Source organism: Thamnophis elegans, chromosome 9 (assembly GCF_009769535.1).
Source record: "Thamnophis elegans isolate rThaEle1 chromosome 9, rThaEle1.pri, whole genome shotgun sequence".
Lineage (NCBI taxonomy): Eukaryota > Metazoa > Chordata > Lepidosauria > Squamata > Colubridae > Thamnophis > Thamnophis elegans.
In genome coordinates this window covers 59,155,338-59,173,405 of record NC_045549.1, presented here as the reverse complement: position 1 = coordinate 59,173,405, position 18,068 = coordinate 59,155,338, and the positions used below count along the sequence as shown (strand labels likewise).

General features: G+C 38.1%; 1 protein-coding gene across 3 annotated transcripts in view; it reads right to left on the bottom strand.

Moving 5' to 3' along the window:
• Nucleotides 1-18,068, bottom strand: part of GRIA2 (glutamate ionotropic receptor AMPA type subunit 2) — an 87,831-nt gene that overhangs the window by 16,305 nt on the left and 53,458 nt on the right. For all 3 annotated transcript variants that reach the window (XM_032224058.1, XM_032224057.1, XM_032224059.1), the window contains exons 6-11: nucleotides 14,929-15,090; nucleotides 3,763-3,930; nucleotides 3,419-3,523; nucleotides 1,961-2,071; nucleotides 837-1,043; nucleotides 58-428 (exon numbers count right to left, since the gene is read on the bottom strand). In XM_032224058.1, the coding sequence (XP_032079949.1) occupies nucleotides 58-428; nucleotides 837-1,043; nucleotides 1,961-2,071; nucleotides 3,419-3,523; nucleotides 3,763-3,930; nucleotides 14,929-15,090 (1,124 nt within the window). The remainder of the gene's footprint in view (nucleotides 1-57; nucleotides 429-836; nucleotides 1,044-1,960; nucleotides 2,072-3,418; nucleotides 3,524-3,762; nucleotides 3,931-14,928; nucleotides 15,091-18,068) is intronic.

Below are 18,068 nucleotides of genomic sequence, written 5' to 3'. Positions count from 1 at the left end.
CATAAATATCCTTAATGAGACCAAAATGCACAAAGCTAAGACAGGCGTGTAACCAACCTTGGCGAAATATCGCATCCTTGCTGCATAAAGGCACCCAAGGAAAACCAGAGACTATTAAATATCCCAAATTCATTAGTTGATTCGTTACTTTGCGTTTCTCTTCCATCTTCAAACTCCTCAGTGTGCCACTCGTAAGGGCTAAATCTGCTGACCAGGAATAAAACAACACTGACCCCAATGTAGGCAAAAACAATGCACATCCAGATCTCATATGCTAAGGGATCAAGAAAGGAAAACACTCCTGGTTTGGACTTCTGTGGCTTCTTGATCATTATAGATATCCCGAGGCTCATAAAAGGCTTTGAGAAGTCAATCACTTCTTCTCTTACCAGTGTTATAGTTAATGGAGCAATTGCAATATCAGCTTTCTGTAATGGAAACAAAACAAATAATAAGTTATTTAAAAAGGGAATGGCTTCAGTGCTTTTGTGCATTGCAAATGAATAATATAATGTCAAGGGAAAAGACAGTAATTATTTCAGTACTAGCATCTACTAATCCAGTCTGCCTTAATGTTCTTGCTACTGATCTATATTCAGGTTTTATGATATGAGGGCAATTTTTTAATAATCTTATTTACGAACATTGATGGAACACAACTTTTATCCCCTACATAGAATATTTGTAGGGGAAAAATGATGAAATGCATTTATATTACCTGTTTTCTAAAATATGTGACTTTGCTTTGATCCAAGTGAATTTTAGATGTCATACTAACAGGTATTGAGCTTATCTTCATTAATCAAATAGTTGCAATGGTTAAAATTGGCTCTTACCCCATAAACAAGTTCTCCAACCATTCCATTCCAGATTTTTGTTTCTGCATCCCTGGCCCCATATTTGCCATCCCCAACAATTGTGAGTTTGTATTTGAACCCACAGTGTTTGGCAATTTCTGCAGCTAAGTCCACACAGTAGCCCTCATATCGTTCATTTCCTTCAAGCAATTCAAAATTTTTCTTCATCATGACATATGGGGATTCCTGTACAGAGAAACTTGGCTTTAGCTGGTTAATAAAGCTATCAAGTAAGTTGCCTATTTGTTATACACTTTTTGAAGCACAATAAGTAAATAAGAAAAAAACCTTTTTCATAAAAGTTCAGGATTATTTATTTATCGATTACCACGGTAACACTTTTTACAGTTGTATAAAACCTTACAGATAGAGGCATTTATTTTTTAAAAAAACAAATTCATGATTTTTATTCACATTAGTGGAAACACTATGATAACAAGAATATTTTAAACACATTTTATTTTTTTAAGCTTTCAAAATAATATATCAGAAAATTCATGATTATTTCATGATGTTTTATATTTCTCAATTCCCACCAAACCAAAATTGATTATATAGATTTATAATAAACATAGAACTGTCAAAAAAATCTTACCACCATCAAAACAGTTGATAAAATGTTGATGCCTTTAGTATATAATCCAGAGCAGTTATGCCTTGAACAAACAACTTCATACAATTGTTAGCTTACTAGGAAAACAATATGGCATTCCTAAATTTCTAAATATTGTAACTGTATATTGATAATGTCTCAATTTAGTGGAAAATTGTAAATGGCTGAGGTTAAAAAATAAAAAAAACCTTCCTCGAAACGGTTTCCGTTCTCATTTTCTGTCTTTGATCTAAATATGTAAAAGGTATATCTACCACAATAATTGCCATTTGTGGAAAATAAAAAAAAATAGTGATACATTTCAAAATTCTGATAAATCGAAAAAAACACAGGAAGAGATTTTGTAGTTATTCCATAAACAGTATTTCTTAATGTTTTTACACATTCATGGAAAAAACTAGACAGTCATTATCTATACCAACATAGATTGAGAATGAATAATAAGGTTACAACTTAGAGAATCCATGTCACAAAAAATATGCTTAATTACCAAAATAGTGGTGACAATAATAGTCTTATTTTCTAATCCTGAGGTATCATTGCCAGAGAGACCATCCAGGGGATTCACAACCATTCTGTCCACCTCACTCCAATATCCAATCTGAAAATAGTGATAAATTGTATTCAAATGAATAAATATTTTGTGTATTTTTTGGCAGATTACAATACCATATCACATTCAAGCCTATTGGATATACTCAAGAAGTGGTGATTTCTACATATTCTCTGCAACAAATATTTTGTGTGGTTTTGAAATAGCAATATAGAGATCTATCAAAGAATTATGAGAAAAATGATAATATATACAGGATTCATTCATGTTTACAGCTGAAGGGAGAAAAATGTGCATTTTACTATATCCAAATTAAAATTTCCATGGGTCTTGAATTTCAGTTAAAGTGTTAATTTATGCAAAGAGGTTAATGGGTCTTTAATTATTGTACTCATTATTTAACAGATTAACCGAATTGGAACAGACTAACTTGCAGGAACCTTGTAGGTCATCTAGTCGGAACCCCCACACACACCCAAGAAGGAGGCCCTACACCATTTCTGACAGATGGCAGTCCAGTCTGTTCTTGAAAGCTTACAGTGATGAAGCTTCCACAACTTCTGAAGGTTGATTGCTCTCACTGTCAGAAAAATTCTCCTTATTTCCAGGTTGAATCTCTCCTTGTTCAGTTTCTATCTGGCTTTTGGATGCTTTGGAAAATAGCTTGACCCCCTCCTTTCTGTGGCAGCCTCTCAAATATTGGAACACTGCTATGATATCTCCCCTGGTCCTCCTCTTCACTAGACTAGCCATGCCCAGTTCTTGCAACCGTTCATTGTATGTTTTAGCCTTCAATCCCCTAATCATCTTGGTTTCTCTTCTGTGCACTCTTTTTAGAATCTCAACATCTTTTTTATAGTGTGGTGACCAAAACTGGATGCAATACTCTAGGTGTGATTTTACTAAGGCTTTATAGAGTGGTATTAGTACCTCACTTGATCTTGATTGCATCTCTCTGTTAATGCAACTTAGGATAGTATTGATTTTTTGACTGCTACTGGAGACTGTTGGCTCATATTTAATTGGTTATCCACTAAGACTCCAAGATCCCTCTCACAGTTACTGCTATCAAGTCTAGTTTCACCCAATCTATATTTGTACTTATTACTTTTCTCTACATTGAATTTCATTTTAATATAACCGAGCAAGAGTTAGAGAATTCTGTAGCGAATTACCTTAATTTCAAAGTAAAATATATACGATTATAGCTCATAGTAATTATGGTATGATCTATATTTTCATTTCAAACATGCAGCATTTTAAAAACAATTCTAAGGAATTTATAAACATAACATTAATTAATTTTTGTATTGTACATTATATTTTTATATATTTACTTTTCCTGTACTATTTAGAAGTAATGTAGAAGTAACTTTCTATTTATCATAAATTTACCTTCCGAGGACCAGTACTTTTCAGCTCCATGACATTTATTGTAAAGTTAATTCTCTTTCCATTCTGATCAAACTTTATATTTCCAGTTAAGCCTTCCACCTGAACCTATATGAAGTAAAAAATGGAAAGCATAGTAAAGTTCAACAAATAAACATAAATTTTATTTATTTATTTATTTACTGTGCTTATAGAAAAAAAACAGTTATTTTATTTTATCTATTGCTAAGAAATTTTCCCACAAATAATGATATAATATTCCAAGGTTTTTATATGTAAAATGAAGTGCAATTGATGACTTCCCCAAATAACCTGAAAATATAAAACATTAGTTCTAGAAAGGTTACCTGTTTCAATGCCCTTTCTATTTCTACACCATGAGACCAAGGCACTGCCGGGTTTGCAAGACAGTCACCAGCATTTCCTCTTCTAGAAATTTCAATCCGTTGTTTACGCAAGTTACGGAATGCTTCAGTCATTACTTTAACAGCATCGTAGGTAAGAGCTGATGTATACTGAAAAGAAGCAGAGGTATATTTAGTGAAACGGAAGCAATAGTATTTGTTTATTGAGCAAATAAAGCAAAAAAAAAAGAATAAATCTACTGTAGGTTTATTTATTTATTTATTTATTCATTTGTTTATTTATTAGACTTATATACCGCCTCATAGGGTTTTCAGCCCTCTCTAAGCGGTTTACAATTTTTTTTTAGCAAATTGAGTCAGCAACTTGCCCCCACAGTCCTGGTCCTCATTTCACCCACCTCGGAAGGATGGAAGGCTGAGTCGACCTTGAGCCGGTGAGATTTGAACCGCTGAACTGCAGATCACAGTCAGCTAAAGTGGCCTGAAATACTGCACCCTAACCACTGCGCCACCTCGGCTCGTAGGTTAAGGAATGCTGATTTGTAATGCTAATTTGTAATGCAGAAAAATAAGTAAAATAATACCCATATCTCTTGGTTGCATTTTTGCACAATATAATCAAATTTATTTGCATATAAGAATGAATTGCATTAAAGTGTCTGCATGGCTCCCAACAGTTTTCAATTAAAATATGCCTCTCAATACATAGACTATTAATGTTGAGATGTTCTAGCATACTTTTATATAATCCACCTGACAAAAATTTAAAAAATAAAATTTCCTTTTGAAAAACTAATTGTCTGTGTAGGAAAAAGCTGAACTCTGCTTAAAATAAAGTGTTTATATTTTTTTATTGAAATATACTTTCTACAACTGTTTATACTGTATAACAGAGACCTGGTTTAATTATTTAACACCTTTTCCACAAAAATAGTACATTATTGAATGTACTTCAAATGAATTGAAACAATCCATTAAATTAAAGCTTACTGTAAGAGAATTATTTCTTTGAAATTTAATTATGTTTTAGTCAAAGAATGAAGAGTCCACATACATAATACCACTTGAAAAAGCTTGATATTATGTTTTATTTCTTGGAATATATTAAATGTCCAAAATATTATAAAAGTTTTTGCATCATCAAAGTTAAGTAATCAGGATATATGAAACTATGTCTACTTAAAATCAGAATACAGTTGCAATTTCTCTGAAAAACAATTGTAATGAGTGAATGGTCATAATCAATTGCTCCTCAGGGTAAACCTTTAAGCAGTCTCTCCAGATAATAAAACTGTCAAAAATGAACAATTCAAAGCAGTCTCCAGTATAGCAATTATCACATAAACCTTATTTGTTTTACTGTAGAAAAAATGGGGCTTGTGATTTATCATCATCATCATCATCATCATTGAAAACCTTTTCTTTACTAGCATAGTTCCGTTCATCCAGTCTCCAGTCTCTTTATATACAGAATCATCAATATTTTTTTTTCTTACCTGAGTCCATTTCAAACCCTTCTATCTTCAGATACAATCCTCAACACCTCCATTTAGGACTGAAAAATGCTGTATGTCTTAAAGAGTTGTTGCCAGGCAAGGGGATCAGTTTGAGGGTTTCCATTTTCTGCACTACTAACAACGATCTGATTTCTAAATTGCTGTTTAGAAAAATCTGCAAAAATCTAGCTATATCAAAGAAGCAGCAGTTATATATTACTGGAAATATGAGTCCAGCTCTAAATTATAGAAAGCTACAAGGTAACAGAAGGATTGTATTATTGGTCTAAAGCAAGCATGTCCAATCTGTGACCCCCCAGGACACACGTAGTTTGAAGTTCCTGAATCCATCTCTTCTTCATTGTCCGAGCCGAGTTCTAGGGCATCCATTACATAATCAGTGGAACAATTCAAAAGATGTGGATGTTCCAACACTGGAGGGTTTTTTTAGAATAGATTAGACAACAATTTGTCTGAGATTGTATAGGATTTCCAGATTCAGCAGGATATTGGACTAGAAGACCTCCAGGGTTAATTCCAACTGTTATTCTGTTACTTATACTACCTACACTCTTGCCTATTTTGCAGATTATGATGAATTCTATGGAACATGCAATAATTTTCTATAATATGAGCAGAGTGATTATCAGTCTTTCTTTACTGTTCTTATTACATTTTGATATTTTATGAACATTGTTGCTAGCCTGAAGCTCATCACCTCTAAATCTTCAGTTTTTCCACTAAAATAAAATTGCCATTACCTATCACAGTCTCAAAAACACCGTAAGTCTTGAAGGAGTGGGAACATGTACTTCAGTCAAAAATATGGTGCAAAGGCTGGTGTCTCAATCATCTTTCCAATGAATTGAATACCTAAGTGTTCTGACCCCCCCCCCCAATACGCTGAGGCACTCCGACACAAGATTACTGCTAGACAATTTATTCACAGTAAATTAACACACCGACAAGACTTTGGAAACAATCCAGACTTCCAAGATAAGAAATACACACGAGAGCTTCTCCAGCGTTGGTATATTAGTTGAATCCTGCAAACAGCCTCTTCCCAAAGTATCTTCTTATATACTCTCTTGGGAGGAGCCTAATTACAACCACCTGGGTCCAATTATCTTCTGTATCTGCATAGTTGCTGTCGGCGCTTATCTGCTCGCCTTTGTCTGGCATCCGGGACCAACTCCCTTAGCTCCTCCCCACTGCTCCAGGGCCTGACGTCAGGGACCAACTCCTTTTGGCTTTCACCGCTTCTCCATGCCTCAGGTGCCTCCTGGTGGCCAACCAGCCTCTCTGGTCCCTGCTTGGAGTCTGAACCCTGTCCAGGGTTCTCCACATCTTCCAGAGCCGACTCATAGGGCCCCTCGCTGTCGGAGTCTGTTTACAGCTCCAACGGCTCCTGCTGGGCCACAACACTAAGCTATTCTTCTTTATGCCAAAAATGCAGAATACACTCAAACTACTCTTCCCTATCCAATAGGTAGGGATAGGTAAGGTAACAAAAATTGCATTAGTGTGTGGTAATGACATTGAGATACATGGGAAAAGATGCAACCAAGGGAACAAGCAGATAAAAGGCAACTTAGCCCACAGCAGGAATGTGGGAAGGACAAGAGGCTCAGAAAAGAGCCTCCTTGGTTTCTTGGCCTGTCACTGAGACTTGCAAGATTATGTTAATGTAACTTTACCATAGAGTTGATTGATTGATTGATTGATTGATTGATTTAGCTTGTATGCCACACATCCCACCAAAGGTGATTTTAGGTAACTTACAGACCTTAAATTAAAGTGCACCTATAAAACATTAAAACAATAATTAAAAATCATAAATTTAAAAATTCAATTAAAATAAAACTAACCTGAAATAAAGCAAAGTAAAGGGGGAGGGAATAAAGTGTGCACAGGGAGGAAGTGGGGTATTATCTACTCCATTAGCCAACTCCAAAGTATCACACCCCCATTGAGGCACCAGGCTAATTGGTATAGTTATTCTTCAAAGCATTTTGGAAGACAAAAGGGTGGGTGTGGATCTCACCTCAGGGGGCATAATGTTCCAGAGGGAGGAGTCATGGCAAGAAAGACACTTCTGTTGGACACGCCAGATAAAAATCCTTAGCTGATGGGAGCCATAGCATACCCTTTCACCATCACCATCAAAGTGAGCTGGTTTCTCATATTGCCTGGATCCATACCAAGAAGGGATTCAAGGGTGATAACCAACACCTTGAATTGGACCCAGAAGCAAACTGACAGCCAGTGCAGTTCATGGAATGCATTTGTCGGTGTAACAGGGGCTCCAAGAACTGCCATGCAATTGTGTTCTGCACCAGCTGAAGCTTCCAGTTACTCTTCCAGGATAGCCCATGTAGAGCATATTGCAGTAATTTGAGTAGTCCAAGCGAGAGATGACAAGGGCTTCTGTTACTGAGTGAAGGGATTCCTGATCCAGGAAAGGGCATAACTGGCACCCAACACAAAGTTTTTGCAAAGGCTCTCCTAGCCATCTTCTGCCATCTTCTGTCAAGCAGGAATCACAATTCCAAGAGAATCTCCAGACTGGGCATCAGATAGTGTAACCCCATCCAGAACCTTATATATTAAAGAAGTCCCTAAGCCAGAAGCCCCATGCACCCAAAGCCACTAATTTTACCAGAATTCAGCCAAAGTCTCTTGTCTCCCATTCAGACCCCCACAGCCTCCAAGCATACAAAGTACAGTGAATGAGTTCATCTGTTGTGATTTCTGCATGGTTTGCATCACAACAAGTCAACATGTGGAAAGAGCAAGGCAAGACTTTAAAAAAAAAACTGGGAAAGTGTAAAACTGGGTCAATCTTTGTTTTTGAGCTACAAATTAACTGTTACATGGGTAACCTACGAAATTGTCCAATAAATCTATTTCCTTACATAGTTACAGAAAGGGGGAATAGTAGCAGTGATGGGATTCAAATAATTTAACAACCGGTTCTCTGCCCTAATGACCAGCTGAGTAGGTGTGGCTCAGTGGTCATGTGACCATGTGGGTGTGGCCAACTCAAGGTCACTCACGTTGATGGGCTCTTCGCCTTAGCTGTTACAACGTAATAAGGGTTAACCGGAGAGGCAGTTTCCGTAAGCAGAGAAATAAAGATTAGGCTAGAAGCAATACCAGAATGTTTCCTTCCTGCCTTCCTTACTGGATTAGCCCTGTAAAAGTGGAAAAAACCAAAAGGAGATTTCTTCCAACAACCGGTTCTCCGAGCTGCTTAGAAAGTTAACAACCGGTTCTCCCGAATAGGTGCTAACTGGCTGAATCCCACCACTGAATAGTAGGTATAAACCAGATCTGATTTCCAACGGTGATGCAAGGCCTTCTTACACATGGAAGGTAGCAGAAAAATAGTAGGAGGCTGGAGCCTAGTCTTAATGGTCCTGAAGACATTATTGGTTGACTTGGAGCTCCTATAAGGATCAGGACATTTGTTGGATTTAGAGGACCAAAAAATCCTAAGAAAAAAAAATGAATGTTCACTTTGTGAGAGAATTTGGTTGGAATTCTGCCATATATAGATCTGGAAAGGAAGTAGGGCTTCAGCACCAAACTACTACCACTACAACTACTATTGTAGTATGGTCTACTGAGGCATCATTGAAAAAAGCCCTATCTGAGTGGTTGCAAGTTTTGTCCCACCCGCTGAACTATCTGTGTTTCTTTTGGTAATGTTTCTTTTGCTAATAATTCTTGAACAGCAATCACAAGCTTAATTTCCTTCAGATGTGTCCTATGATGTCACTTGGATCTACTCTATTTATTTTGGTAATTTTCTCATAAAGATGAACATAGGTTCCATTTATTTCCAGAAAAACCATCAAAACTGCAATTATTATGGAATAGGATGGACACGTTGAGAAGCATTTCTCCCCCTCTGCTTTCTCCTCTTGATAATATATTAATCGATCATATAGGGAATATAAACCAAAGTTCTCCAAAATTAATCAGTTGTTGAAATGATTTAGCATTGCCTATTCGCAGCTAGTCAGTAACTAAATTATGTCAGAGCACACCCACTGAGAGAGACAATTTCTCCTGCTGCTACTTTGATTATTTATACATGCACTGAATAATGGCTGACTTGAGGCAAACATAAAATAGTTTATGAGGCACAGGTCATGTAATACTAATTACAAATTAGTAGGATTTTTCTATGTCACTGACCTTTAGACAAAGTTAAACATTAAGACAATATTTTTATCCTTATATAATAAGGCTAAAAAGGGAGATGGAACCAGAAGCCAGAATTAAAAGTAGGCAGGGCCCGTGACCCAACAAATGCACGCCTGACAAATGCGTGCCCAAAAAACCGCCGCGACAAAACGGTGCCCACAAAATCGCGATTAGGGTTTTTAGGTTAGGATTAGGGTTAGGGTTAGGGTAAGGGTTAGGGTTGTTAACGTTATTACCATTGTTTTCGATGGCGCGCTTTTGTCGGCACGCATTTGTCGACACGCTTTAGTGGGCGCGCTTTCAATGTCGCCATTTTGTCGCGGCGGTTTTGTCAGCTCGCATTTGTCGGGTGCACATTTGTCGGTGAACCGGCAGGGCCATACTTCCCTCACTTACACACACACACACACACACACACACACACACACACTGATTGCTTTTTGAAATCTGTCCAATAAATAAGGTTCAAAGAAATTGCTGAAGACCAGTTATTTTTCTTGCTATAATCATGAATTTGATTGGTCTTTATCTAAGTGACCTTTACTGTTATTGTGATATATGGTCCTGACAGAAATAAGCATATCTAGAGAAGCCATCCCCAAAGTGGAGTCATTGGCTATGTTGGGACTACATGTTTCATTCAAAAGGACCAATGGTTGAAGAAAACAGTTCTTGATTACCTAGAGTATGTTTATTTTTAAACTGGGTTGCATGTGAACTGGAATGGACTCCATGAGAGTCTTAAGCACAAGGATCCTCTTGAATACACTGGTCTCAAATGTTGATTAATGATACTTAATCTTCACATCCACACCCTGCCATAAAGTCATCTCTTTCCCTATTCATCTCTATGTTTGGAAGAGATCTGTGCAGGAGATACAGGCTGCCCTTCTGTCATCACAACTGAAATCTTCCACCTTCTTGCATGAAATATATAAACATTCTGGCTGAGATGTTCTCTTTTGTGCACTTAGACTTAGAACTTAGACTAACTTTATTGACACTTTAAATAAATGCTATTTGGCATACATCAATATGAAATTTCTTTGCATACAGCTCTCAAAGGGTCACTACCTCAAATATACGCTACATAAACATGACCAATAAATAAATATGCATATATTATATGACACGGAGAAACAACACAGTCTATTTCGGATATATACATGTGCATGGCAAGAAAAATGAATCTTGTGAGTTTACCAGACGGATGGCATTAAGGCAGGACATAAAGTGAGATTTGGACATAAGAGTGAACATGATACAGGGTCAGACTAGAAGATCTCCTGGGGGCCCCGTCTATCCCGTCTAGCAATAGCAATAGCAATAACAGTTAGACTTATATACCGCTTCATAGGGCTTTCAGCCCTCTCTAAGCGGTTTACAGAGTCAGCATATCGCCCCCACAGTCTGGGTCCTCATTTCACCCATCTCGGAAGGATGGAAGGCTGAGTCAACCTTGAGCCGGTGAGATTTGAACCGCCGACCTGCAGATAACAGTCAGCTGAAGTGGCCTGCAGTACTGCACCCTAACCACTGCGCCACCTCGGCTCTTTCGTTATACATTTCTGAGTCTTGAAGAAGAACAGGAAGCTTGAACTCGGGAAGTTTAAAATGTCAAACCACAAAAGCTAACACCTGCTGTAAGTAGGTCAAATCAGTTGGAGGTCTCGCTTGTGAGTCAGACATAGAGCTTAACCACATAAGTTAGTATGAAACTAGTGCTTCCTGCATGCCACCTGCGGCCTAGACATGAAAGGGCAGCACGATGTAATCTGCTTAGCCAATAGAAATGAGCTAACATATGTCCGTGTTTTGTTGCTTTGAACATACTATAAGAACGTGTGTTTCGATTAGAACGCTGTTCAGATGTTAGAAATTACTAGCTCTATCTGAACTATTTGGTCAAATAAAGCTTCTCTTGATCTCACATTCTGGGTCTCCTGATTTTTTGCAACAGCATAGGGAAGAAAGCTGTTACAGAATCTGGTAGTCCTGCTAGAAATACTTTCAAACCTCCTTCCAGAGGGGAACAACAGAAACAGACCGTAAAGTGGGTGTGTGAGGTTTTCAACAATGCTTTGAACGCTAAGCGCATAGCGCTTATAAGCAGTATCCTGAATAACAGGAACAGAGCTTCCTATAATCTTCTCTCTGTATGGACCTTCTATCTGAGGCACTGCTACCACCAAACCAAATAGCGGTGCAGTTTGTTAAAATGCTCTCAACTGTGCCTCTGTAAAAAGTGGCCAGGACAGAAGGAGAACGCAGGAAATGCAGACACTGGTTTGCACACTTCACTAAGGATGACATGTGGAGACACTAATTCAGTCTGTTAGTTAGCTGCACCCCAGACAGTTAATACTGTTGATCACCTCTACAGCTGCATCCTTGATACTGAGTGGAGTATGGCTATACCGGATCTTTCTAAAATCTACAATGATCTCTTTTGTTTTATTAACATTTAGAACCAAGTTACTTTTATTGCAACAGTCCACCCCAGCCTTCGCCTCTTCCCTATAAGCAACTTCATTGTCGTCCTACCAATGCTGTATAATCCACCTACTTCACAAGATGGTTTGTTCTTACAATCTTTGGAAGGCACTTCTCCAAATCATGAAGTTTGGAAAGGGACCTTTCCAATGATAACAAGAATGTGTCCACTTACAGGATGGTGTGAGGTAAGCTTGGTAGTAAAAACATGCCTCTTATTAGCTTGGTGCATCTGCAATTGCAGAAAAAGGCAAAGATACTGGGCCTAGTGGGATAGGGATAGGGCTGAAGCCTCTTGGGCAAGGTGGAGAGAGGACCCAGTCCACCCATGTGTGGTGGGACTAGAAGTGAACCCTCTCCCCAGTGTTAACAAACTATGTGATTGCTTAAAGACTGCAACCGGATGTGCCAAGATTGTGGTCATTGACTAATGTGGTCATGTAATAATCTCTCTCAATGGTTATTTTGCTCAGCAACTGAGATACCAGTCCTAATTTTGCTCGTTTGTTGAGGACTACATGTCATAACAATGTAATGCAATGTAATGGGTTCCTTTCTCCCATCTCTAAGAATTAACATATACTTGGCACAGCATTTGATAGCAATCATGTCAAATAAATAAGTTTATTGTTATATCCATATGTCATAACAGATAGCACACCATAAAATAATAAAATAAAATAAAAACAGCACAGCACTAAAAATTATAAAGTCATTATAATTATAAAGTTATAAAAAGTCAAAAGTATTAGGTTTTAAAAAGTTAAAAAAAGATAAAAGCAGAAAAGGAGCCAAGGTGGCGCAGTGGTTAAATGCAGCACTGCAGGCTACTGCTAGATCAGCAGTTCAGCGGTTCAAATCCCACCGGCTCAGGGTTGACTCAGCCTTCCATCCTTCCGAGGTGGGTAAAATGAGGACCCAGATTGTTGGGGGCAATATGCTGACTCTCTGTAAACCGCTTAGAGAGGGCTGAAAGCCCTATGAAGCGGTATATAAGTCTACTGCTATAACTACCGCTGCATTTTTCCTCCTGGATCATCCAATTTCCCTCTCCAGAAAAAGGTGCAAGCCCCTCTTTTAAGGACTCATAAGCTTTTCTAACAGATCAGTAATTTGTAAATCCATTTTCATTAATACTGTAAAAGATACGGAAGCCATTTTTTCTGCTTTATCTCTCATTTTCCAAAACACCTAATGGCTGGAATATAAGGATACGATAGACCTGAAGAAAGTCACAGTTTATATGTCATGTGTTCAAATCTATAACAGCTGGCACAACTATTTGAAACAGTAACAAAATGTATGTTTAGTCCAACTTTTACAAGATACAGAACTTCAGACTTCTGAAGCCTTAGTATTATATTATAGATTTGTACAATAACTTCTATAAGTAAGACGGTTTTCCATTGATGCCAAAATAAAAATTATGAGAATTATATTCAGGCTGTCGTTTAATAATTTCTTGCAATCATATGCATTTTTTTTTAAAAAATGCCCATATGATAAAGTACCACCACCTGTTTTTAAACTAGTAACAAAGTGGCATAGCAGATTGCCAGTGATACAAATTATAGTAGTACTATCATGAAAATATACAGAATACATAAAGCATATATATAGAATATACACAGTTCAAAACAACATCCGGATAAAAGTGACCAACCACTTTATCATTGTGATACCACAAATCAAAGCAAACTTTTTGTTTTGCTTTCTATTTATTCAGACCTTTGTACCACATTTTGCCATTCTTCAATTTAATTACATATATGGCATATTATGCATAGTTTTTTCTTATTCTAAATACCTTTAAATTACTCTTAGAACCGTTTTTTCTTTCCCAGCTTTCTAGAGCTAAGCATGAATTAGCAAATTTAGACTCAATCACCTATTTGGGAAGAAATACATTTCTTATTTCAGAAACTAGTGAACCTCTTCCGCTATTAGCAAGAAAGGTAATTTATCTGTGATTATTGCTGTCTATGTTATTATTTTTATTTTGCAGAACTTTATTTTCTACAACAAAACTTGTAGAAAACTATTTTTTATCTTTCAAATATGCCAACTGAATATTACAACATTCGGAGATCATTTAAGACAACGTAAAATAATATTACTAGATGTTCTAAGCTAGCAGTCCCCAACACCCAGGATGCAGCCTGCTGTCGAGCTGCGGTCTCTTAGAAACTGGGCCATGGGAGAGATGGGCCAGTGCATGCGCATGAAGCTCCCACTCATGCAAGTGATGGGCAAGTGCATGCACGTGAAGCTTCAGCTCACATGCAAAACTCCACTTGTGCAAGTGGAGGACGCTTGAGCTTGTGCACCAAGCTCCACTCTCGCAAGTGGAGGGTGGGCACTTATGCTTGTTCATGAAGCTCCATTCACATGACTGGAGCTAGTGCCCTCCGCTCTAGCGGTCTAGGAGACCACCTCCTGCCGATTACCTCCCACAGACCGATAAGATCTCACAGGTTAAGTCTCCTCCGGATTCCATCTGCCAGCCAATGTCGGCTGGCAACTCCCTGGGGGAGAGCCTTCTCTGTTGCAGCTCCAGCCCTCTGGAATGACCTCCCGGACTCTTACTACCCTCCCGGCCTTCCGCAAAGCCACCAAGTCCTGGCTGCTCCAGCAGGCCGGGGGGCTTGTGAAACATCCAGCCCCATGGAAATTGTGAATGTTGTATTTTTAAAGTGTTGTCTTTGTCTATTTATCCCCCTTCCCTTGTCTATTGTGAGCCGCCTGGAGTCCTTCGGGAGTGGGCGGCATACAAGACAAATAAATACAATACAAATACAATGCTTGCACGAATGGTTGCCAAGCTAGAAAGATTGGGGACTGATGGTCTAAAAGCAATATGATTTTGTTCAACAGTTCTTTAGAATTCATTTGTAAGCAAATAGCCATCAGTAAACACTGTTCCAGATATAAAAGAAAAATCATCTACCTTAATTGTGCTAGTGTGAGCTCCAGGATATTCTTTTTCTTCCAGGGTTGACCAGCGCTGTATAAATTTTGACACCAAAGGATCATCATAGTCCACTATTTGAAATCCTGACACATTAGCTCCTCCAAATTGTATTTTGGATAAATCTCCATCAGTAAATCCCTGGGTATGGAAAATATACATTTCAGTTGCACAATGTTCTCTGTTTTTATGGATATTTTGCATTTGTATGTGGTTCAGAATCCATAGGCCTTGGAAATTTAAATTGAATAAACAGACTTCAAAAATAACTTATAAAGAAACTTCTGCCATGCACTTTCATCAGAGCTCCTACAATCTATCAGCTGGAGAGATTTTAGGTCTGTATTTTAATGTAGAACTTTCAAGTGATGTAGACCAAATAAGGGAATTCTCAGCCTATGATTATAATTGGGATCGTACACCCCGCTGCTGACCAATATTGCCATTAAATGAGTCACATCTGATTTTGTGGCCTTTTTTTGCTGTGGTCATTAAGAGAATCCAGCTTCGCCCATTGACTTTGCTTGTCAGGAGGTCATAAATGGAGATTATGTAACCTTAGGACACTGCAACCAATATAAATATATGCTGGTTGCCAAGCATTCAAATTTTAATCATGTGACCCCAGGGACACTGCAACAGTTATAAGTCACCATTGTAATTTTGAATAATGATAAAAGAAGTGGTTTTATATTGGCAACCAGCTCTACTCTAAAATTTCAAATCCTGGAATTTAAACCCCAGCTTTTCCATAGGCTTTCTGTACACACACACACACACACACACACACACACACACACACACACACACACACACCAGTGGTGGGTTTCAAAAAAATTTGGAACCTCTTCTGTAGGTATGACCTGCTTTACGGGTCCACTGGGGGAACCCCTTCTAACCGGTTCGGTAGATTTGATGAACCGGTTCTACCGAACTGGTGTGAACTGGTAGGAACCCACCTCTGACACACACACACGTACTTACTTACACATACACATTTGCATATTGACGCATTGTATATAAATTAATTTTACTTCTTCCTTGTGGATGAGAGTACTTTCATGTTTTTAAATACTTTTCTCACCTTTATTTACTTTACAGTGTCATTATATTATGTGTGTTAGTTTGAACAGCTTCAAAAGCAAGTGTTCACAGGAGGAGGACAAATAGAGGAGAAAGGACAAGAGAGCATTGTGATGCAAACTCATGTACTTAATTGTGATGTCACGATAAAGACATGAAAAGAGAGAATTTGCCTCGTCACATCATGATGCTACATAGAAGCTTTAACACAGCATGGACCCAACTAACTGCACCTACCAATTGGCAACAAGCAAACAAAGGAAGGAAACACACAGTATCGAGGCATCTTACTCTTGAGTCATGTAGAGAAAATGTACGCCAAAATAATAGGAATGAGATTAACATCAGTTATAGAACCACAACTGGCAGAAAAGCAGACGGGATTTAGAAGAAATGGAAATTGCACAGATGCAATTTTTGTACTTGAACAACTATTTTAAAAAATATGGAATACAATAACAATATCTTGTCATGCTTGTAGATTGAGAGAAATCATATGATAGAGTTGATAGGAAATTGTTATAACAAACATTAATCCCATACGGAGTATGTGAACATCTTATTAGAGTATGCAGAACAGAGGTGGGTTCCTACCAGTTCGCACCAGTTCGGTAGAACCGGTTCGTCAAATCTACCGAACCAGTTAGAAGAGGTTCCACCAGTGGACTCAGAAAGCAGGCCACACCTACAGAAGAGGTTCCAAAATTTTTTGAAACCCACCACTCACACACACACACACACACACACACACACACACACACAGAGAGAGAGAGAGAGAGAGAGAGAGAGAGAGAGAGAGAGAGAGAGAGAGACACACACAGAGAGAGAAAGAGAAAGAAAGGAAGAAAGAAAGAAAGAAAGAAAGAAAGAAAGAAAGAAAGAAAGAAAGAAAGAAAGAAAAAAGGAAGAAAAAGTGAGAGATGAAAGAAAAAAAGGAAAAAGGGACAGAGACAAAAAGAAGGAAAGAGAAAGAGAGAGAGAGAGAGAGAGAGAGAGAGAGAGAGAGAGAACACATGGCCGGCAAGCCACTCCCACCAGGCCACATGGCTGGCAAGCCACTCCCACAAAGGAGGCCACACCCACAGAGTAGGTTCGAAATTTTTTTGAAACCCACCACTGATGCAGAAGCTTATATAGTGATTGCAGAAGTATAGTCAGAACAAACCATGGAACTTCGGAACACTTCACAGTAACATCTGGGGTGAGACAAGGATGTGTACTATCATCACTATTATTTATAACCTACACTGACAGCATAAGCCAGGAAGCCAAATGCAAGAATGGAAATAATATCCACAACTCTTTGCAGATGATCAGATAAGTGCAGCTAAGAAACTGCAATAGCATCTTATGACAAGAACCAAGAATGCCCGACAAATAATATGAAAATCAGAAAAGAAAAAAAGAAAACTAATGGCAATTGGAGGAAAAAAAGCATACCCTAAATAGAGTAATAGAAGGAACAAGCATAAAACAAATATCGAAGTTCAAATATCTAGGAACATCATTCATCAAGGATGGTAAAAGGGATGAAGATATTAATATGATGCAGTAAGGCAAACCAAGTATTAGGGCAGCTTGCTCCATTCCTACAACATAAGGCAGTACGGATGAGCACCAAGAAGCATCTCATATAAAACAAACTCATCTCCACCCTACATTACCAGTGCCAAACATGGACACTTACAATAACACAAAAATGAAAGTTAGTCACCCCATGGAAATGAGATCTTTGAGGAAAACAGGTGGAGTGACCAGAGGAAATAAAATCAGAAATAGACCATAAGAAAAGAATTGGTATAGAACCAATATTAAACTCCATACAAATAGCAAACAAAGTAGTTTACCCATCTGAAGAGGTATTTGTGGGATTTCCTACCATACAAGCACATACGAAAAGAGGAGAAGGTCAAAGAGCACAATCCAACCCAGAGGAAGATGGAGAGACAACATCAAAGAGATACTACAACCGTAACACGTCAAATGTGCGCCCGACAAAACTGCGCCGACAAAACTGCGGCAAGAAAACAGCGAGG